Source organism: Vombatus ursinus, unplaced genomic scaffold, assembly GCF_900497805.2.
Source record: "Vombatus ursinus unplaced genomic scaffold, bare-nosed wombat genome assembly UNPS02009132.1, whole genome shotgun sequence".
NCBI lineage: Eukaryota > Metazoa > Chordata > Mammalia > Diprotodontia > Vombatidae > Vombatus > Vombatus ursinus.
The window spans coordinates 3,229,188-3,253,533 of NW_020948910.1; the positions used below are offsets into that span (position 1 = coordinate 3,229,188).

General features: G+C 36.5%; 1 protein-coding gene across 10 annotated transcripts in view; it reads right to left on the reverse strand.

Moving 5' to 3' along the window:
- UTRN (utrophin) overlaps positions 1 to 24,346 on the reverse strand; it is a 620,052-nt gene that overhangs the window by 167,298 nt on the left and 428,408 nt on the right. For all 10 annotated transcript variants that reach the window (XM_027850670.1, XM_027850661.1, XM_027850663.1 and 7 more), the window contains one exon: positions 22,082 to 22,238. In XM_027850670.1, the coding sequence (XP_027706471.1) occupies positions 22,082 to 22,238 (157 nt within the window). The remainder of the gene's footprint in view (positions 1 to 22,081; positions 22,239 to 24,346) is intronic.

Below are 24,346 nucleotides of genomic sequence, written 5' to 3' on the forward strand. Positions count from 1 at the left end.
AAGGTTATGGGTAATAAATTTATAGAAATTACCACCATCTCTATAGATGCAAGTTGTCTCTGAATAGAAGAAACTGGAGCTAAAATTAATTATTTGGTTGTAACCTACATCTTGGATATTTTGCCTCAAGACAGCCAACTGGGGAGCATGCTTAAAGTGAATTCAGTAAAGGAGTCACAGAACAAAATATAGTCACACTAAATGTGGTCATTTGTACATAAAAAACAATTAAGTTTTCATACTCTGTATCTCCAAATGTTAGTAAAATGTGCCAAAATTTTACTGTTTGAAATGAACAACAACAGCATGACATTGGTATTACTGAATTAGTTCTGACTCTTCTAAGCAAGTTGGCCAGATCCCTATTTGAACCACCCCAGAGGCCATCTAAAATTGCAAAGAGTACATACTCTTAATTAGGATTTAAGAATTAGAATGGACCATGGAAATCTACATAGAGTCCAACTCCCTCATTTTACCAATGAAATACTGGAGGCCAAGGAAGCATAAATGACCTAAGTAATGACATAGTTAGTAGGTAGAAAAGTCAGTATTTGAACCTTGGAATTACAAATTCAGGGCTCTACTTTCTCGACAATCCCACAGGAGTAAAATTTCTCTGGACACAAAGTACACAGAGACAGCTACTTTTGATAGTTATACTTCTGAATGTTTAATGAAAAATATGCTTTATTGCCAAAACATGTAATTTTGTTAATTTAATCATTTAGTGTCTCCTTATCAATAATAAGAATCACTTATGTGCTATGCACTGTGCTAAGAATTGAAGACAAAAAATTTAAAAAATTTAAAAAAGGACAGTCCATGCCCCCAAGGAGCTTATATTTTAATGGAGCAACATGCAAAAAAAAAAATAAAAGGTATAGAGTGTAAATGGAAAGTAATTGTAAATCAAAGGCAGAGGGGAAGGTGAGGAATAAAGTAGCTAGAATAGGCCTCTTGCTGAAGTGGGATTTAAGTTGAATCTTGTAGAATGCCAGGGAATGCAGGAATCAGTTGTAAAAAGGGGGAGAATTCCAGGCATGGGGGACACTCAGTGAAAAGGGAAGGAGTCAGGAGGAGGAGTATCATGTGTGAGCAAGTAGGCCAGGGTTACTGGATCAAGGAGTATACTGAGGGAATAAAGTATAAGAAAAATAAAAAGATAGGAAGAGACCAGGTTGTGACAGGTTTTAAAAGCCAAACAGAAGATTTTTGTCATTATTTTTTTTTAAGTGGAAATATAATTTGCTGCAAGATTAAAACAAACTTGGGACACCTAGGTGGTGCAGTGGATAGAACACCACCCCTGGAATCAGGAGGACCTGAGTTCAAATCCGGCCCCAGACACATAACACTCACTAGCTGTGTGACCCTGGGCAAGTCACTTGACCCCATTGCCTAGCCAAAACAAAAACAAAAAAAAAGATTAAAACAAACTTAATAATTTAGATTCAATGAGCTCATCTTCTACATAATCATGATAATTCATGTCTTATGTATCACTTAATGCTTCACTTTAAGGTTTACAAAGTACTTTCCTCACAATTGTCTGAAATACTAGTGCAAATATTATAATCATAACTACTTTATAGGCAAGTAAATTGAATCAAAGAAAAGTTAACAACACAGTCAAGCTGTAACTTATCTCAAGCTACCTTCTCATCAGAGGCAATCAGGTATTTGCTTATAAAAATCAGCATCAGGGATATCTCTTAGCAGACAATTTAATCTAGTCACTTGGGTCAAATAATCTGAGGTAGGTTATTTGGAAAAAAAAAACAACAATTAAGTGATTGGATGGCTAGGACACTAACAAAGGACCACGGAACCACAGAATTCCCTGCATTCAATGTCTAGGATTTTACTCCTAATTTGTTTAATATGTGTCATGTCAAAACAAGCATTTATTAAGGACTTACCTCCTGCCTGGAGCTGTGCTAAGTGCTTGTAATACCAATACAAGGAGAAAGAAAGACTGCCCCTGCCTGAAGGATTCCAATGGGGAAAGGCAACAAATTAAAGGAAGCTGAAAAGTATGAGGAGAGAGGGAGAGAAAGATAAAAGTACTGACCCTGGGAATATGGTAGAAAAACTCTGGGGAGTCGGGAGTACAGGCTGGAAAGGAATGAAGATAGAGTTGGCCTGGGTATACTCCTTAAAATGAAGTTGTGGGAGGAATCAGCCAATCTAAGGGAGTGAGTGGTCACAGGGGCAGAGGGTACTTTAAGTGCGTGATGTCCAGGGGTTAAGTGAGTGTCTGGAGTGAAGAAATTTCTGTGGCGTGAATGGTAGGGAAAGTCCAAAGCGTCAAGAGTACAGGCTGGAGAAGGATGTGTTGTTTTCACTTTGGGTAATCCCCTTTAGAAGAGGTAAAATCACTCTGACCTTGTTCCAAATGAGCAATATCTGTGCATAGTTGTTGATGGCATGAGCCAATGGGAAATGGCCTAAAACAAAATTAATTATACTCTTGTCAAAATGTAGTTCTGAGGCTCCTTGTCTTCAATTCAAAGGAATAACATTTCAGGAATAAAAGAAAAGTCTTGCAGGACAAGATCTTATTCATGATATTACATCTATATATGCCAACCCCCATACCCCTCATTAAGTAATCACTGCTATGAATCTTTTCAGCCTAGAGTCAGTAATAAGATTCCTTGCATCTGCTAATATCTAGGAATACTCCTCCTCACTGTCCTCTGGAGGATAAAGTTAACACGACTTCTTCAAAGCTCTAGATTTCTCCTCTGTGGAACAAGACTCATAGTAACTGCACAGCTCAAATACTAGAAAGCTTCTCTTTTCTGTCACCTAATTCTCCTTGACATCCTCTTGACACTGCTTGTACAGAGAGACAAATATAGGCTTATTGTAAGAAAAGCTTCCTAACGATTAAAGCTCTCCGATAGGGGTGATGATAATGATGGCTATAATAGCTAGCCTTTTATAATGCTTTAAGCTTTGCAAAGTGCTTTATACATGCTAACTTATTGGATCCAAAGGCGAAAGGAGATGCATCACAAGGTAGTAGGTTCCCTTTCAAGGGAGGTTTTAGGTAAAGGCTGGATGACAATGTGTCAGAGATGTTTCCTGAGAAATTCTTGATCAGGTAGGAGTTGAACTAGAAGGTCTGACGTCCCTTCCAACTTAGTGATAAATAACGCCACCACCACCTATCATTCACATAATATTTCAAGGTTTGTAAAATACTTCACAAATATCTTATATGATCCTCACAACAAGCCTGGAAGGTAGGTGCTATAACTACTATTCCCATTTTATAGATGAGGAAACTGAGACAGAAAGGGTCACATGGCTAGAACTTTAGCAGGAGGCTAACTGGTCATTCTTTTCTTTTGCTGCTAATCGGTTAGGTATTAATATTTAGTATTAATTTGCACCAACTATAAGTCAATGCCAGACTATTCAGACAACCTAGTAATATATGTATAAATACCCCTGATGACAATATTTTGAAATCTCTTCCTTCCTATCACCTTTTTATTTTAAACTCTGATGGGTTCCAGATGACATAGGAGGCTTCTGGGAATACTATCTTTAAGCTAATCTGGTCTCCCCTTTACTCCTTTAGCTAACTTCAGCTAAACTGTTAGGTGTTAATAATTATGGCAGATTGTACTACTCACACATATGTCATCATTCTATACTGTATGGTGTTTAAATTAGAAGTCCAAAATTCTGTTTCTTATCTTGAAATATATTATGAAGTAATCACTAACCGTCTTTTTTAAGAACCATGACACATAAATCCAAATTAACCATTAGAAGGGTAGACCAATCTGTGAATAATCTTATGCTACTTATGCCCTTATATTACACTCTATTTCAAATGTCAATAACTTTAGAAGTTCAACATATTGAAAGAACTAAGCAAAATAAAGATCTAACCAATGACATTTGCCTTTTCAAGGACAAGTGCTATTTTTATGACACTAAAATTTTTTTAGAAATGTTATCATCCAGGAATATTTTTTGAATCACTAGAGATTTATGGTACCTTACTCTTAGAATAATAGTTCACAGTACTTAATGTTTTCAAAGGAAATTACATTCATTATTTCTTTTTATTTTCATAACAACTCTCTGAGGAGGGTGCTAGGATTACCAGTAGTAAGTTTCTGAGACAGGATTTGAATACAGGTCTTCCTAACTTTAACTCTACCATGCTTGAAACTATACCACACTGCTTCCCCTATAGTAATTAATTCGGCTTTTTTTTAGGCAGAAATACTGCAGACTCTCTAACCATATACTTAAGTTTTCCATAGAAGAGAAATCATAAAACATTAATATGAAATAACTGTCTCATTTCTGAATTTTTCCAATGCAATTTTTCCTACTTAAGTTTTGTATTTCCATTGATTTTAATTCATATCAGGGATACTACAAATAGTTGATTTTTATAGAACATTTAATTATATAACTCATCCACAAGACAAAAATTTTACCTACTTGTGCCATAAAAGAAAATTTGAATTTCCCTAACACCTGATGAAGAACTAATGACAGGATAATTACATTCCAGCAGAGCTGTTCAGTACAAAGAACTACAGAGTAGCAAACATCTTTGGCTTCGGAAAAACAATTGGCTTTCATGTTTGTTTTTTCAGCTGAGGGGTACAATGTAGTCCAATTTGAATTTTTCCCTTCCTAAGGTGTGTTCCTTCCAAATACCATCATCTTCTTTCCAACACATCCTCTCAGAAAGCCTGTTTACATGCACTGAAAAGGAGAAAGCCCACATACCTGCAAGAGTACGATCTAATCCATTAATGAGAATATTAAAGCACTGTCTTGTTTTGATGAAAGGGTTTTTTAAACAACAAAGTGATACATGTTGTTGTTCAGTCTTTCTATTCATGTCCAACTCTTTATGACCCCATTTGGGGTTTTCTTGGCAAAGATACTACAGTGGTTTGCCATGTGCTTCTCCAGCTCATTTTACAGATGAGGAAACTGAGACAAACAGGGGTAAACGACTTGCCCAGGGTCACACAGCTAGTAAGTGTCTAAGGTCAAATTTGTCTTCAAATGAGTCTTCCTGACTGCAGGCCTAGACCTCTAAGCACTGCACCACCTAGGCGCCCTAAAAGTGCTTATAAAGTCCTGTATAAGCCTGTTATTATTATTAAGAATTCTAATCTCAATCAGGTCCTCATTGTAACAAGACAATCCTTCTACATCCTCCTGAATCAATTCACTATGCTACACACCAAAATAACTGTTTCAAACCTTGTTTTTTATCTTCAGGTCTCCGACAACACCACTTCCACTAATCCTTAGCTAAGGACTTCATTTCTTACTTCAAATACACACAAAAAAGAGGCCATTTGCCCCACCTGAGCTTCCTCTTTTCCCTTTAGTTTTGTCTCACATCCCTCTGATTATCACCTGCTCGGTAACTGACTTCTGTCTCTTTTGAAGAGTTGGCCCTTGTCCTTGCCAAGGCTAACTCCTCTTATCCTTTAAACTCACTACTTCCTATCTGCTCTAGAAGACTGGACACATTATTATGCCTTCTCTCCCTAGTGTGCAATCTAAGAAATCCTACTTTAGACGTTTCTTAATGACATAATAGAGTTTTAGTCATTAGAGAGGAGAGGACCAGATGCAGTGTGTTCTAAAGGAGGTGGGTTGACCTAAGTAATTTTTCAAGCTACCTCTATTTCTTTGATACAGAAATTTCTTTGTTCTCTTAATGGGTTAATTTCTATTGACATTCTGCATAATCTAGAGCTAGTAACTTCATTCCATTAGAGCAATATACTAAAGGAATCCAAGTTCATGGAATCTTTTTGGCTAGTCCCAAATTTAGCTCTGGTCCAGAACTCCTAGATTCAGTCTCAATCCTAGCCCACCACCTCAAATATACTGTACACAATGTATATGTGCTTTGCTACTACTAAGGGACAAGGCAAATTACATGCCCTGCTGATAACAGGTCAAGAGCAACATCTTGGTAGGTAGGAGATCATATATTGAGAATTTGAAACTTAGACAAAGAATGTTATAGATGGCAAGGAATTTGGAGATTACCTAGTCTAATCCTCTCATTTTAGAAGTGCTGAAAATGAAATGTGAGAAGGTAAAATAACTTTGTTATGGTTCCACATAAAAACTGTAACCAAATAGGGACTAGAATCCATATGGTAGGACACCTATAGAAAGGCTCTTTGCACTTACATTCTATGGAATATCACACTGGCGAAGACATCAGATTATCATTTCCATTTACAAGTCCAAAAATCACTTTGTCAAGAGCAAAAGTCCAGCCAATGGAGAACATCAAACAACTGGGTTTTAAAGTAACTATTAATTTTGCAAGGTAAGTGTTAGATCTAGAGCCACTTAATCAATGTAAATTATTGATTCTACTAGTTTTATTGCATATCTTTATATCAGAATTTTCTTTGCATTTTTTGTCTCATAGTCAAACAGAAGCTCTAACAACATGAGACATATTTAAGATGCAATTCTTGCTTTAAAATATCAAAGTGTGAAGTTAGATATGTAGAATATAAATGTGAGTACCTCTATTCACTAATTCAAGATGGTTCTTGGGGCAGCAAGCTTTATTTGCAATTGGTTTAAAAAGATGTCCCTTATAGAGAGCAAGCAGAAATAAATAAATAAATATAAGTATACAAGGAGAATTAGTTGGAAAATAATCCACTGTTTTTTCTCTTTGCTTTCAAAACTAAATCAGCATATGAGTCTAAAGTTATTATTGTATGATAGGGGAGAAAAAGTAGGAAGAAGAATCAATCAGTTTGATAGCACTAATAAAGCTTCATCAAAAAAGAACATGAGCTTACTTTACAATGGCATGTAAAGGCAATAAAATAATCTTTTTCATAGTGCTTTAAAAGAAATCATCTGGTTAACATTCCTAAATGAATTGTTAATGTATAAATTCATTCTGGTTCTACCTTTCTGACAGCAAAAATGATGTGTGAGTCAGATTGTTGAACCCCTCCCTCTCTAGCATCTCTGTAGTAGTAAAACACATCTCACACAGATTTTTAAAACAAACTAACACACATTGTGAAGATTTGTGCTTGTTCTCACTTCCAGCCCCAGAAAAGAAGTGGGTAAAGACAACACCTTTCATTTTTGTCTTTTTCTCAAAAATTGTGAAGTTATATTCAAATGAATATTCTTATAAATGTTCATGCTTTTACTTATATTCAGTTGTATATTATAGTAAGCTTAAGTGAAATTCTCTTTTACACACAAGCCTTAATTTTTATAAAGGGATCACAGATCAAGAGCCAGAAGCAACTTCAGTTTCCAGATGAAACTGAGGCCCAAGTACGTTAGTGACTTGTCACAGTTGCACAGGTTTTAGTAGACATCAGAGGCAAGATTTGAATCCCGGTCCTCTAACTCTTTTCAATGTACCATAGTCCCTTCCTTAGGGATGTCCATTTTCTTATACTTTTGAATTTTAGCACAAAAAAAATTTTATTGAGTAGTAAACTTTCCTGTAACTCATTCGACTATCACTAGCCCCTTATTATCAATGGCTCATACAGGACAATGTGGAGGATCAGCAAATATTAACTCATACTACTGATCAGAAGACCTTCTTTCCACCCCTAAATCATACATTCTGATATCTAAGTAGATTCCATAAAAAAGCATAATACCATTTCCATTTTTTAGAGACAAATTGAGACTGGTGATATCCTTAACTTCTGAATACTGTGCTATCCTTTGTAATGGAAGGAAGGAAGAGGAGAGAGGGAGAGAGAAAGAGAGAGAGAGAGAGTGAGAGAGTGAGAGAGAGAGAGAGAGAGAGAGAGAGAGAGAGAGAGAGAGAGAGAAAATCTATTTTGAAGCCAGGGTAATTTACCACCTAGGAGAAAAGTGTTATAGAACAGAAGCTGGGTGGCAGAAGACAAACGTCCCAGACTCCACAATATTACCTGAGGGTCAGCCTGTATATCTTCAACTGAGCCAGGACAAACAGAAGCAAAGAAGGAGCTATTTTTGGCATACAGCTATAAGTGCAGACAGTTCTACTTTCCCATGACTTACAGTTATTTTGTATTTTCTTTTTAATACTTTAACTGACTTTTTATAAAAGAGTTTCATTCATTTCCTGGAAATCTTTTAAGTTGAGTTCCACTGTATCTGGTTCCTCCAAACAGATCTCTTTATTTTTAAAATTCCTCTTAACCTCATATCTCAGACTATTCATAAAAAAGAAAGTCTCATCATCCTCAATAAGAATCACAAGAAAACTCAACATCATACTGTGTCCCAAAAGTCCTCATGAGGTTTTAGACTTTTGAGACATCTTGAAGAATATTTCAGCAGTAAATAAACTGCTATTCATAAAAACAAACAAGAGAACAAAAACTCATGCATTATGCCCTGGATCCTGAAAACCATTAAGAGTCCAGTTAGCTGTACAGGTGTTATCTAAAATTATTTAAAGCTTAGTTTTAAGCAACAAATTTATTAGTAAATTGAGATATGATAGATCAGTATATTTGAGATGATAATCAGAAGAAATATATTACATTAAAGAATAGAACTTTCATTATTACAACCTAGGTATAGAGTTGTTGCCCAAACCCAGTTCTCACCCACAAACAAAAGATACTCCATTTTCAACATAAAGCTTATGTAATGCAGGGCCCACTAAGGTAAATCTGTTACTCTCACATAACACTCCATTGCCTTATCTTCCTGCCTTTTTACTAGCTATACTCGAAGCTTGAAATACATTCCCTCGTTACCTCAGGCTCAATAAATCTCTCCTACCAGAATTCAGCAAAAGTATAAAATAATACCCATAAAAAGTGCTTAGTACATAGGTGGCACTATATAAATGCTCATCCCTCCCATCCTAAAGTAGCGTTTTCAGATCCTCTAATTGCTAAGGAAATCCTGGTCAAACAGACTATTTTGTTTTTATTCTTTTTTTTATGTATTGGGTGTCTTCTCCATTTGAATAAAATATCTTAGGGAGAAGGGATTGTTTTATGTTCATTGTACTTATAGCCTCCCAACATGTTAATTTAATCATCAATAGGTATATGGGACATACACCTTTTTCTCAAAACTGTCACTATGGATATAAACATTACCAAAAAAGCATAGACATTGTTTTATTTAATTAAACTGTGCTTTTATATTCTGGACACTTGACAACAACACAAATATACAGATCTTGACATGAGGATGCATTGCAAGTGAAATCTGTTGCAAATTCTTATGTGCTATGTAAATGTCAGCTATTATTCTTTTCATAATAGGAATGCAGTAGTCTGACACTTGCACTCATAAGGCAAAATGCTGACAAAGCTTATAGTGCTGCATTCAGCAGTCAGAGCAGGAGTTTGAGTCCAAGTCTAGGTCAGCCTAGAGCTATGATTTTCACATAAGTATGAATAAGTTCCCCTTTCATTAATAAGCTCTTTTTTCTTTGGAAAGGGTAGGAACCCAGGAATGGGCTTGCCCAGTAAAGAAATTAGGTTAGCTTTCATGGCTGACTGAAAATCCAGAGAGAAGGTATAATTCTCTCTCTGAGATCTATTCATATGCACAGCAGGGCTCCCAAGGTATACAGTCTGTGGCATGTTGAAATCTTGCAAGTTAGAGAAGTTGGCATGCCAATTTTTTTTAACTTCAATATTAGTATTAGTCTTTAAGAGGCGGGTATTCCACCCACTAACTCAGCAATGCTGCTCTTCCCCTAGGGTATAAAAGGGGAGTCCTGTGTATATATATCTGCTGGGGGACAGGTATAACTTTGGGTCCCAAGGCCAGAGGCAGAAGCACATTGACCCTTATACATGGAAGGGGCATTGTGGCCAGACTCACCATAGGGCACAAAAAATGTAGTTTACAGAACACATGCTCTTTGGTATGGATCCTTGATTTTGGGTATTAGAATCCTAAATAATCACATGTAGGTATAGTGCTATTAAGAGGCTTGTTAGATACACTATTGTTTCTAAATAATTCCAAAATGATTTTCCCTCCAACTTTCTTCAGTTGAGCACCAGAGAGAGTAGTTGGCATGTGTTTAGGAGCTATATATATCAGCTAGGTGGCACAGTGGATAGAACACTGAGCCTGGAGTCAGGAAGATTCATCTTCCTGAGTTGAAATCTAGCCTCAGACAGTTACCAGCTCTGGGACCCTGGGCAAGTCACTTAATCCTATTTGCCTCAGTTTCCTCATCTGTAAAATGAGCTGAAGAAGGAAATGACAAACCACTTCAGTATTTTTGCCAAGAAAACCTCAGAGTCAAGAAGAGTCAGATACAACTCAACAACCGTGGGGGTGTGTGTGTGTGTGTGTGTGTGTGTGTGTGTGTGTGTGTGTGCGCGCACATACACGTGCGTGTGGGTGTGAATCAGTCATAGGAGAAAGTCATTCACTCACACTAATGAGAAGTGCCTAGGAACAGTAAGAGAATAACAAGACCAAATGAATAACAAATTTACTTTTCTACCACTGTGGCCAACTGTTACCTGAATTTTTAAAATTAATATTCTCTTACTTGTTGTTAGGTTTGAGTTGGGTGCCGGGGACTGGCCTAGCTCATAAATTGAATGATTGTGCAATGTGATTCCAGTCAAATTAAGAGAGATCATCTCTTGAGAGAGAAGCTGGATGCAGATGAGGAGTAGGTGCTGGAGGACATAAGAGAAAGAAAGATTGGAAATGTTCCTGTAGAAAGTTTGGAAAAGAGTCAATCAGAGAAAAAAAGGATTCCCCTGTAGAATTAAGAGTCCACACTTAACAAACATCTATTCATTACTCACCTTCCTCATATCCCACCACAAAAGAACTGTTTTCTCCAAAGTCACCAATAACCTTTTAATTGCTAAATGTGATAAAATAACTTCAGGCCTCACCCTCCTAAAATTTTACTCAGAATTTGACTTCATTATTACCATGATTATTTATCCTCCCCTGACTTTCTTGACATTAAGCACTGGATTGTAAGGAATGGTGAGTGGGTGGGAGGTGCCCTCACCTGTTAACCTGTGATTGCCTCTCCAGATTCTCCTACAATTCTATCTGTTCCTATACAGTATTCTTCAGTGTTTCAACATCATCCTTTTGTCTGCTAAGAGGTGATATCCCACAAGACTCTCCCCTAGCCTTTCTTTTCTTTTATTTTCTTTGGTGATTTCTTACACTCTCAAGGGTTTATCATCATCTCTATACAGAAGCCTCCCAAATCTATCTATCCACTCCTGAGCTCCAGGCCTGGAACTTCTCTCTGCTTGCTAGACAGATCTAGCTGGATGTCCAAAATCATAGCTCAACAAATCTACAACTAAATTCATGTTATCCTCCTAAGCTCTTCTCTGCTTCATATTTTTCCTATTTCTGTTAATGTCACCACTATCCTCATAATAAGCCAAGATTTAAACATAGAATCATCTCTTATTGACTACTCTGCTGAGATTAGTCAGTGCCCCAGGGGAGGATGATCTTGGGCTCAAGATATTCAATGGGTCTTCTCTACGTCTTCAAGCCCCTACTGGTACCTTACCTGTAACAGTCAGTCAAAGAAAACATTTAGTTCAAAGGAAAGACATGTACTGAGATGTCACTGTAAGAACAATAGCTACAAAACATTCCCCTCATAAGCCTAAGGTACTATGCCAAATACTGGTGGCCAAGACTAACTCTCTTTACTCACAAAGCTTCTTGCATCTCATACCTTGACTGACTGGGCCTGCTTCTTGCTGGATAAAGTATCTCCTACAGCAGGAGTGGGGAACCTGTCACCTGGAGGCCACATGTAGCCCTCTAAGTCCTCAAGTGTGACCCTATGACTAAATCCAAACTTCACAGAAAAAAAAAAAAAAAGATTTGTTCTGTGAAGTTTGGATTCAGGCAAAGAGCCACACTTGAGGAACTAGAGGGCTACATGTGGCCTCAAGGCTGCAGGTCCCCCACCCATCATAGAGGGGTAATAACTCTGATACAACATACCATGGCTTATGGGGGAAGGGGGAAAAGTAAAGGAGAAGAGGGGAAAGAACTCCCTTCCTCCCTTCTCCCAAGAGTCAAGGAACAATTACCTCTAAAAGAATAGATTCTCCTTTAGCTGGCTCTATCCTCCACTCTCAAAGTTTACACTCCTCAGGGCTGCCTTCTACCTCAAATAACTCCCTATAGAGTACTTTTTGCTTTTACTTATTAAATTATTAGGGGGCATGGCTGATCCTCACCTAGACAACTGGTTAGCTGCCTTCTAAGTCCATCAAGCATGAAATGAGGGGATTTGTCAAACCTTGTAAAGGAATATTAACAAAATAATTCTCCTTAAGTCCTTAAAAATTCTATTGCCTCTATTCCTTTCATCTTCTTCAAATTGTAACTGGCAAATCAATTCATCAAGAAGTTCCTGATCAATCCCTTCCATTATATATATATATGTATGTGTATATATATGCCCCTTCTCTCTACCTTCACCCCCTACATCTAAGCAACTGTGGAATCTTGGCAAATTCATCTCTCTCACATCTCTTTCATCAGCAGCCTTCTCTTGACTGCCTCACCTTCATTTAGGTCCTGAAAACACCTCATCTGGACTATTTAGAGCATTCTGACATATTCCTATCTCTAATCGCTCCTAGTCTCAATTTACCATTCACAAAATAATCTGGAATTCCAAGTCTAGCCATATTGCTTCCCTGCTCACAAGCCATCAGTGATTCCCAAATTGCCTGTAGGATAAAATACTAGCTTCAAATTACCTTTCTAGCCAAATTTTACACTCCCCTTAATACCCTTTACGATCAGATAAAACTCCTTTCTTATCTTCTTCTTACATGTGACGTGCCATCTCCTCCCCCGCCGCTTCACTGGGTAGTCATGCAAGCTATCCCCCAGACCTGGCATGCATTCCTTCTTCCTCATATTCACTGGAAAAAACCCTTCCAAATGCTATCGCTTCTGGGAAGTCTTCTCGGATCAAACCCCCCGCCCTCCTACTCGAACATGTTACATTCCTCCTCAGATTTTCCTAAAGCATTCTGTCTGAATCTTTTCACTGCCCATCAGAACCTTGTATTACATTTATCTGTGTAAATACAAGAGGATACTGCTTCTTGAGAGCAGGGCACAGGCCAGTTTTAATAGCCTTATACCTAGTGAAGTTATCTGTACATAGTAGCCACTAAATAAAAGTTTTGTATAGAATAGTCAAATATACAAGCGTTTAAATAGGAATCTAATAAAAATATATATAGTGAACAGTTGTCCAATTCTAAATCACTTAAGAGGCAAGTTATCATTCTGAAAATGGATTACTTGAAAAAAGAAAATATTGTGAATTTTAAAATCATCACACACACACACACACACACACCCCAAATGAACTTGAGGGAAGAGAGATAAAATTCTTGCTATCACAAAACAGAAAAGAAAAAGAGCCTAAAACTGATAAGGAACAACTTTTAGGCTATGGATAATTGGGAAACTAACATTCTCTTTCATATAATTAGTTCTATTCATCAAGATTATCCTCAACCTGTAATTTCAATTGAGTCATATATTAATCTTAGGGAAACCTAACTGTTAAATATGAAGTATTCATCAAACGCCCTTATAGTGAGAAAAAATAATTTTACTTTCAGAATATGATGGATTAATATGAGAACTGAGTTATAGTATTATAACTGTTTGCTAATAAATCTATAAGAAATTTTATGAAAAAGTCTGTTTATATATGTTTAACATTGTCAAGTTTTTGAACAAAAACTCATGTTGAAAATGTCCACATCAGATATGTAACAAATTCAATTCACTACAGATGAAACTCTAAGTTTAATATTTTAAACAGCAAATCATAGCTCTAAAAATTAGCAAACCATAACTTTTTAAAAAGATTTTCTCCCTCAAGGTTAGTTCAAAGAATGACACTCTTCAAAGCAAAGAATGAAATGAATAAAAAAAAATAAATATTAGAGTCAATAATTTCCCCATTAGTAAAAACTGTTTAGAAGCTTAGGAAACCTGGGAGGCTGGCATTTCAAATCATGAACTGCAGTATGGTAGGATACAGAATATGTACAGAAAATCCATTTATACACTATAAATAATCTAAGAACAAAGCAAATTGATATTCTGTGCTATAACAATATTATGCTTAAGATATATGCCTGCCTAATGGAAGATTCATTGGTAAGATATATTTTTAAATGAAGAAAAAAGTTATATGACAAAAACAATACAGGTAAGACAAGGCATTTTATGAGGCAGAGAGGGGCCCTTTTTTCTCTAACTTGGGACCTGGTAATACTGAAGTTACTCTATGAATGTTATATTTCTGCCACTGGGGACTAAGTTTCCAAGTCAAATAAGAAGACAGCTTGCAATGAACAAAGGATACAGTCACTTGGCAAGGGCATTGGTAAAAGAAATATGATGCAACCTAAAATCATCGAGTAGATATAAATGACTGAGCTGACCAGCACACTTAAGAAAAAGCAAACTTAAATGGCTATAAGTAGGCAATGAGCTAATCAAAAACCTTTTAAAGAATTACTGATGGGGAAAAAAAAGCGAGATCAAATTTTCCTATATCGGTTTCTACACTGAAAGAGAAATGTAGGAATAGTGTATATAGCTGTTAGAGTATAAAGGAAAATTGAAGTTTTAAATAAAAGCTCCAGGGGAACCAAGGGCTTGGGAATAACATGCATCACTGAGAAGTGTAATTTTTTGGACAAAAGTTGAATCTTTACGAGACTGTACTGAGATCAGTATAGAATCTCCATTACCTTACCTTAGCTAACCCTTTTTGAACATTATAATGCTAATCAGTCATCTTTTCTTATGCTGTGAAGGAGTGGCTAAAGAAAAATGAGTGAATGTTTAGATTTTTTTTGTTGTTTAAGCAGCAAAGGGCCATGTGGAAAATCTCTCTTCTGCCCAGTCTTGAATTTTCTTGACATGTTTCAAGTGGGACTGCCTGCTTAATGGTGGCCTTGGCGCATGCTAACATAGCAACTCATGTAGCTTAATTACAAGCAAAATATATCTAAGAATTGTTTGAATCTAGAATAGTGGCTCTGAACATTTCAGTAATGACTGTTCTCATAAATGTTCTGTATTTTCACAGAAGTGATCCTGTATCTCCTCATCAACATATATTTAATAAAGTTACTGTGCTACTTTGTGTATCCTCAAGGCCCAAAATCTAGTTAGGTTCCCACTCTGCTGAAATTGATTGCTCCAAGGCATTGCAAATCATCTGCTAATTTTTAATTTCATTGGTGTCTTTTCAGTCATTATTCTCTTGCCTTTTCAACTGTTGATACTGTCTTCTTCCTTGGCTTTTTTCCTTCCCATTCTTCATTAATAGCTCTTTTGAGCCCCTAAATGTGGGCATCAAAAAAGACTGACAAAGAATGAGATAAAATACAGAAACAGAAGAGGAAGGAAAATACTGTCATGTACTCCCATAGCTTCAATGGACACTTCTTCACTAACGTCTCCAAAACTCAAACTTTTCTGCTCAATAATTCCTATTAAATATTTCCAAGTATCTCTTGAGTAGCTCCATTGGAATACAATGCCAGCACATCAAATAGGATATGTATAGCACTAAAAGCACCTCGCATTTAGCACAGTGCCTGGCACATAGTAGGAACTTAATACATGTTTATTGATTGACAATAATTGATTAATAAAATCAATCATCCCCCTCCTCAAAATGTCCCTTTTTCCTATTTTCCTATTTCTATTGCTGAAGCCATCATCTTCACACAGCTTGAAACTACAGACTACAATCAATTGCTGCTAAATCTTTTCTGAGTGGGTTTTCTGACACTGCTCTCTCTTAGTTCTGCTCCTAGCAGTCTGACCGCTGCTTCTCAGTTTCCTACCTTTTCAATCTTCTTACACTATGATTCCCACCAACAAACTCTTCTGGTCCAGTGACACTGGTTTCTTTCTCCTTTTTTCCTTAACCATATTTTTATTTCCAAACTTATGTCTGCCATTTTTTCCCCAATTCCTGGAACTCAAAGTTGTTTCCTAGCATCCTTAAATTCCTTCAAATCCCAGCTAAAACCTTACCATCTACAGAGAGTCTTACCTGATCCCCTTTAATGTTAATTGTTCAGGTGTTTTTTCAGTCATGTCTGACTCTTTGTGATTCTATTTGGGGTTTTCTTGGCAAAGATACAGCAGTGGTTTGCCATTTCTTTCTCCAGCTCATTTTACAGATGAGGAAACTGAGGCAAATAGGGTTAAGTGATTTGCCCAAGTGATTGCACACAGCTAGTAAGTGTCTGAGGCCGTATTTGAACTCAGGAAGATGAGCCAAGCCCAAAACTCTATCCATTGCACTAATTAGCTGCCCCTTAATGCTAGTACCTTCCCCCTTTTAAGTATTTCCAATTTATTTTATAAATGTTGTTTGTATGTAGTTGTTGACACGTTATCTCTTCTTGCAGGCAGGGGCTATTTTTTTTTTTAGCCTTTCTTTGAATTTCCTTCACTTAGCACAATGCCTGACACATATTAGCTTCTTAATAAATGCTCATTGACTTACTGTCACCTCTTCTGGATCATCATTCATAGCACAGGGCGCTGTCCAAGGTTTTGTTTTGGAGAGACAGAGAACCTTTATGTAGACAGGTTCTTCCTATATACTCTATCTCTTGGTGAACTCAACTCCTTCAGGCTCATTTATCATCTCTACAGATGACTAGCAGATACATATACCCAGTTCAAAGCTTTCTCAAATGATCCAATCCCCACATCACTTACCAACATTTCCAACTGGATATTCCAAGGACATCATAACTTTAACATGTTTAAAACTCACTATTTTTTACCTCCAAATCCCATTCTCTACCAAATTTCCCTATTTCTAAACTAAAATTCTTCCATTCTCCTAGGCTTATTACCTCAGAATTACTTTGATGCCTCATTTTCACACAAATCTACCACATCTCTTGCACCCAAGCCTTTCTCGATATACACCTGGCTCCTACCTTTGTTTATGCCCTCATTACCAGCAGATTACTCACAACTCTATGTACCTTGCCCCAGATCTGTGGGTCAGCTGGACTACTGCAATGATTTCTTTATTTTCCCTGTCTCAAGTTTTTTTTCCCCGATTCTCTAGTGTAAAGATCAATCCTCTATATTTTTGACATCAAATGCAAATAGAAGCAGTGGTCACTAACCTGTACATAGAGATCCCCATAGGCTGTATATTAACTTAGAAAACCCCATATTAACATCATCTATGCTTCACTGAATTTTTTATTAATTTTGTTAAATATTTCCCAATTACATTTTAATCTGTTTCAGTTGGCACTGAGAGTGTTGTGGGCCATGTGTTCGACAGCTCTGCAAGTGATTTTCCTTAAATGTAGATCTAACCATGTTCCTTCCTACTCAATCAATTTCAATGGTTCTTTATATCTTCTTGGATAACATACAAATGTTTGGTTTTTAAAGTCCTCCACAAGCTAGCCCAGGGATGAGGGACCTGCAGCCTCCAGGCACAGGTGGCCTTCTAGGTCCTTGGGTGCAGCCTTTTGACTGAGTTCAAGTTTTACAGAACAAACCGATTAGTTCTGTGAAGTTTGGAGTCAGTCAAAGGGCCCCACTTAAGGACCTACAGAGCCACACATGGCCTCCAGGCTGCAAGTTCTTCACCCCTGGGCTAGCCCAATGTATCTTTCTACCCTGATTAAACTTGGCTTCCTTCCCTTCCTACATGCTATGTTTCAGCTAAACTGGTCTTTTCTATGTTCCTCACACAGAACTCCATCTCCCATCTTGGTGCCTATTCACTGTCTATTAGCCATGTCTGGAATGCACTCTCTCCATATGTCCAACTCACAGAGGAGTCTCTCACCTCCTTCAAGATATTGTTTTAATGCCAACATCAACATGAAACCTTCTCTGTCCTCCCCCACCCCTGGGTGCTAGTACTCTGCCTCTCTAACTGTATTAAAAACATCTTGAATTTAGCTACTTATTTTGCATACACCATTCAAAAGCTAAAAACTGCACTAAGACTTTTGGTACACCCTGATAAAATATGTCTCTTTAGATTAAAGATTTTTATTTTTATTTTGTATCACCAGCAGAAAGCACAGTGTCTGGCATATATTAGCCCCTTAATATATGCTTGTTACATGAAAGATTGAATTGAGAAGTGACAGAAAAGGAAGTCACCCATTTGCCTGAACTTCTGTTTCCTCCTTTGAAATATCTGATGAATCCATTGCCTTCTTCACAATCTCACTACCCCCCTAATTTAAAACACTTTTTTCCTTTCCCCTAGATGATTCTCACGGCTTCCTTCCTAAGTCTTTCTTTCTGTCCAAATCTGTTCTACGCCATCTTTCACAACACTGCTGGAGTAATCTTCCTAATGTAGCATATTTATCTTATATAAGCTTATTTTTCTTGTAATCAAGGTACTACATAATCAGGATCTAACCTACATTTTCTGAATAATATCACACTTTTACTTACTCTAAGTTTTAGATAAACATCATTATCTCCTATCCACTTGAATTCTTGTCTAGTCATACCTCTCTCTCACCATTTAATAAGTTAAATTTTCAAACTCAAATATAGGCCTTTATGTTCACCTCTATAAACTTGTTTTTATTTAACTAACTGGCCCATAATCCTAATCTGCCTGAGATCCTGTCTTTCACCATGTAAGCCATCCATTCCAACTTCCTGTCATCTGCAAATTTGATAAGCATGCCTGGTAGGCCTTTAGACAAGTCATGCCAAATCCACCTTCAGGCTGCACATCCTATATAAATCAGAATTTAAGGTCACATATATTAAATGTATTCATTAACTTACAAAATTATAGCAAATTCTGTCCAGTGAGTTTTTGTATAACCATGAGTAGTTGTTTAACATTTGAGAAATCATTTTGCTCAAACCTTAAATCAGTTTAATATAAATAATTATTTGATTTGTACTTTCCTTATATTTGTTCCCTCTTGAAACAGGGATTAATAATAGCTAATAATGAGTTAACATTTATATAATATTTACTATGTTCCAGGCACCATGCTAAGTAATTTACAATTATTATCTTATTTGATATGTTATAAATTAAAGTAATTATTCTCCAGTTTTTAATCACCCTAATACACCTTGTCAATCATCACAAATTAAAATAATGTATCAATGACTTCATCTAATTCCCTAGCACCCAAAATTATAAACTATCAATTAAGAGATTACTATTCACTCTCTTACCTAAATGAGTCAAATCAGCACGATGACTTTACCCATGAGAACATATGCAATCTTACAACTCTCTTAATATATAATGCCAGAATGAGAACCGTTACATTTTAAAAGCTCACTTTTAATTGGCTCTATTACTTATAGCTGTGTGTCACATGGGTTACTGAATTTTCCGGAACCTCAGCTTCCCTAGTTTAGAAAAAAAAAATGTCCTAGTGCCCTTTCCCTCTTCCTCCACCAAACAATTCTGCCTTACCCTGTGGCATTCTGTGAATGGGCAGGAAAATGCATATGGTTTGTTTCATCCCATTGCTCTTACTACTAAGTTTGCCAGTTCCTAACATAGGCTATACAAGAAGTAAACAGTCATGAATTCTGCTTGAGTGAATCTATTTACATGGGTCAGAAACAACACACCCCTCTCCAGATATACTACTGGCAAGTTACCAGTTACAGAAACAGACGGTTCTGCTTTTCCTATAAGCATCTCTGGAACAGAACACAGAATTGTCAAACTATAGAATAGGCTTTCTATAGGCAATGAGGTCACTGCTGACAGAAGATTGTGTCAGTGGCTTGACAAATGAATGGTCTGTTCCACCATTGACAATATTATGTCTATATCTTGAGGTAGATATAATTGACTTGAATGATAGCATGGTTTGACCAGTATGTGCTATATACTGTCCGGAGGGAAGGACACACAAACTACTAACAAAATGAAAGTGTACAAATGTATCAGATTTTCCTTTAGGCTTTATGTAGAAAATTATCTATAATTGATGAGGAGTCTAAGGCAAAGAGGTGATGTAATTTTAGGAGGCATTATCTCTACTTGTGAAGCATGATGCAATAATCAATTAATAATGAATGAGGCCACAGGCCATGAAGCTCCATTGCTGATTTTCCCCCCACACATCCACAAAACCTTTCCCTCACCCTTCTATATTATTCTAAGGCAAAGACATTTGAAACCATAAAATACAATATAAATGTCCTTTACCCTCTTCCCTTATATTAGAAGCTTTTTTTCAACCAAAACAATATTTAGCAGCATGACTTGTGTAGATATTCATTATGAGATTCCCACCCCCCCGAAAAAAGAAAAACAACAACCTATATACTGTTCTTTCATTCTTTAAAAAAAAAAACATAGGAAATACCCTTCTTCAAGATAATGATGCATATATGGATCTCCTTTTACAGTTAATAGAAGAAGGCCACTCACAAATGTTAAAAAGATAACTAAAATGGTTAAGAAACTTGATGGGAAGGGTTTAATTAAATGACTTACAAATAGGCATGACAAAACCTTAAATATCTAAAAAAATGAGATAATTCAATCCTACTGATAATATACCTCACTTTTCAAGGTTATATGACATACATAAAATAGAAGTACTGATTTGCTTATTGTAGGGTTGAGTTTTTTTTGTTTGTTTGTTTTTGGTGGGCGGGGAAGAGTGAAAGGGAGACAGAAAGTTTGACAATGAAAAGAGAAACAAAAATATATATTTTTTTAAATAAGGGTACAGTTGGAAAGGCCTGCAGGTTTCTTGGTGTGTGGGTGGGTGTGGGTGTGGGTGTGGGTGTGTACTCCAAGATTTAAAGTGGGCCTATCTTCCACCACAATGACTAGTTGCCTCACTTTTATTTTAGACCAGGCTTTGAACTAAAATATCACAAAAATTTTGTTATTAAAATCTTCCAACCCATTATATGGTCATTTCAAAATATTAAGATAAGCTAGTTAAAAATATCATCAATGGGTCTATTTCTCAAGATGATTAGGGAAAAAGGAAAAGAACTCATATGTTCTAAAACATTTATTAGTAACTCTCTTTCTGGTGGCAAAGAACAGGAAATTAAAGGCAATGGCTAAACAAGTAGTAGTATACAATAGTGATGGAATACCACCTGTGCTATAAAGAAATGATGAGCTAGTTGATTTTAGAAAAAACATAAAAAGACTGGCATGAAGTAATGAAGACTGAAATGAGGAGAACCAAAAGAACATTGTACACAGTAACATCAATGTTATTCTATGAATAATCTTTGAATTATTAAGTCTTTTTGAGTATTGGAAATATTCAAATCAATTATAAAGGACTTATATGGGAAGATGCTATCCACCTCCAAAGAAAGAACTGATAAATAGGTGTACATAATTGTATGATTGTACATGTATGTGTGTATACATGTACATACATACATACACACATACACTTGTGTCTAATGGTAGTCTTCCCTAGGGCAGAGTAGGGAAGGAGGGAGAAAAAAAGTGCACAACAGAGAACAAAAGAAAACTCAGAAGGAAGCCCAAAAAAACACAGTAGCTTTGAAAAGAATGTATAGTACTTACAGTTTAAAAAAAAAAAGTAAACTGTGTGAAACAGAAATTTGTGGTTTTATATCGAATCCTCTTTTTATGCTGTGCTGTGTACATGGAAATATTCTTTTTTTTTTGTCTTTATGTATTTAAGTTCAAAATGAATTTTAAAAATTTAAAAATAAAATAAATATACCAGCAAGACTGATCATTTAGAAACCTTACATTAATGATAATTTTAAAATTCTGAAAATATTTCAGGATAATGAATAAAACAAACATCTATCTGAATAAATTCAAGTCAGTGGCTGAGAGCTAAATAAATTAATAAGTATGTTTTAATTTTGTAGAGGGTGTTCATAGAAACTGTACTTATAAATTTATTTTGACTTCCACGATTCACTCTAGCCTTTTCTCTCCTACTCTAAGGTACTAAAGACAATTATAATACCATTACATTATAGAGGAAAGATTTCCAATAGAGTAGAGCTGACTTACTTTACAATGGTTTTGCTGGAGCTTTAAGGCAGTTTCATCTCCTCCAATGTGCATTTGTTTTTTAAGCTCATCATCTTTCATGTTTAGCCACTGGATCAGCTCTTCTAAAGAAGTCAGGAAACTATTCCACTTTTCAGCACTGGCCTCCAAATGAGCTCTGAAGAGACAGAAGGCACACCACTTTTAGATGTTTCAACTGCTTTTGCAAACAAGTTAAATTTTCTTGATAGCCTAGTGGCTCTGGAAAATCAGGGTGAATTTGCTACAAAGGACAGTGATTTCCTGTAAAGAAAAAAAAAGTACTTTAATGGACACAATCTACAGTTATAACTCATATGGAAATGACCAGGAATCTTAAACAAATTTAATTTAATTTCATCCAACACAACAAACACTGATTAAGCATCTGTTATGTGTGCAGTAGAGATATAAAGACAAAAATGAAACAGTCCCTGCTCTCAAGGGGCTTGGATTCTCCTCAAAGATTATAATGTCTACAGAAATAGGAAGTGGGGCAGTGGAAGTGTTCAGTAAAAATTTGATCAGGGAAGAATTATTTTCAGCTGCAGGGAGAGGTGACACATGAATTTGGTCTTTTAATAGAGAAGGAGATTTTTGCCTGGCAGAGATGGAGATGAGGAAGGTAGACGTTCAAGGTATGGGAAGAGAACCTGTACAAAATGTACAGAGGAAGAAGGAGAGAGAATTTCAAGTTCACAGAACAGCTAGTAATTGCTAGAGTATTCAAGGCAGAAAGTAATGTCCAGTAAGGCTAGGCAGGTTCAGTGGAGCTATGTTATAGACCTTAAATGCCCAGGTAAGAAGTTTGCATTTTATTCTAGATGCAATAGGGGACCATGGGAAGGTTTTTAAACAGCAGGAGGAAATGGACAGTCCTGTTCCTCAGGAAGATTATTTTGATAGCTATGTGAAGGAAGAACTAGAAAGGAGTGAAATTACAGGCAGAGGAGCCAATTATGAAAGTATTACAGGTGAGTGAAAAGAGACTGAATAGTGTAATGGCTACTGTGGGTGGAAAGTAGGGGGCAGTTGTAAGAAATATTGCAGGGACATTAAGGGGAATTGAGGAGGGGGAAGAATCGAAGGTGGGCCTGAGGTTTTAAACCTGGGGTGGCTGTGAGGGTAACCGTGTTGTCCTCAAAAAGAAGGAAAGTTTGGAAAGAAAGAAGTAGGGAATGGGAAGAAGACGAATTCAGATTTGGAAATGCACAGTCTGAACAAAGATGCAATGATGTGGGAACAAGAGTTTGGGACAGATTTGGGTAGCTATGTGTAAAGAGGTGATAATCAAATCTCTTGGAATGCTTAAGATTAACAAGAGAAGATATAGAGAAAAGAATAAAAAGGCCCAGGATAGAGGCTCAGGGATTTGGGGAGGAGGTAGGAAGGGGAAGAGATTGAGGGAATAAGGAAGGAAAGTGTCACACATAATTAGGATGTGGGTGGTGGATAATGAAGGAGTAAAGGACACAGAAAAAGAGTGATAAGGCAGCTAGGATAACTAGGAGAAAGCAGTATTGGTGAAATCAAGGGAAAAAGCAGTATCATAATTAATAATGATGACACCAACATTTATAATGCTTGAAAGATTACAGATTTCTTTGACTATATAATCTCGCTTTAACTTCTTAATACTCCTGTAACCTAAGTACTATAGATATCAGTATCTGAGGAGGAGACTAAGACTTATCTAGAAATCCAGGAAAAATGGTCCTCAATAATATAAAATACGTGGCAGAAAGGTTAGAGATGATAAGCACTAACAAAAGGTCATAAGAATGAGTATTGTTATGTATATAAAATGATTACAAAATGCAAAGGAAAGGAAGCTGATTTCTGAGGAACTGAAAACCATAACAAAACATGTCTCCCCACCTAAGCAGAGAGGTAAGGCACTATAGGGGTAAAATGCAGTCTAGCTATCAGATGTGGTCTAGTTGTTACTGATTAAAACAGTTATCCCTTCCAGGTCACAGTGGTTAGGAGTGCAGCAACCCACAATCTGGAAAATCTGTGTAAAAGTTTTGGCCCTCCCTTCACACCAAAGAAGAAGAGTGAATTATTATAGCATTAAATGATAAAATCTGTTGATATTATACAATACTATATACATATTTTATACATTTCTGAGTTTCTAAACTTTTTCTGTGTCATCTTCCACCCTTACCATGTTGTATGTGGCTTCTACAATACTCCCCCTGAAATTCTCATTTAATTTCTTATATCAACCACTGATATACTGAA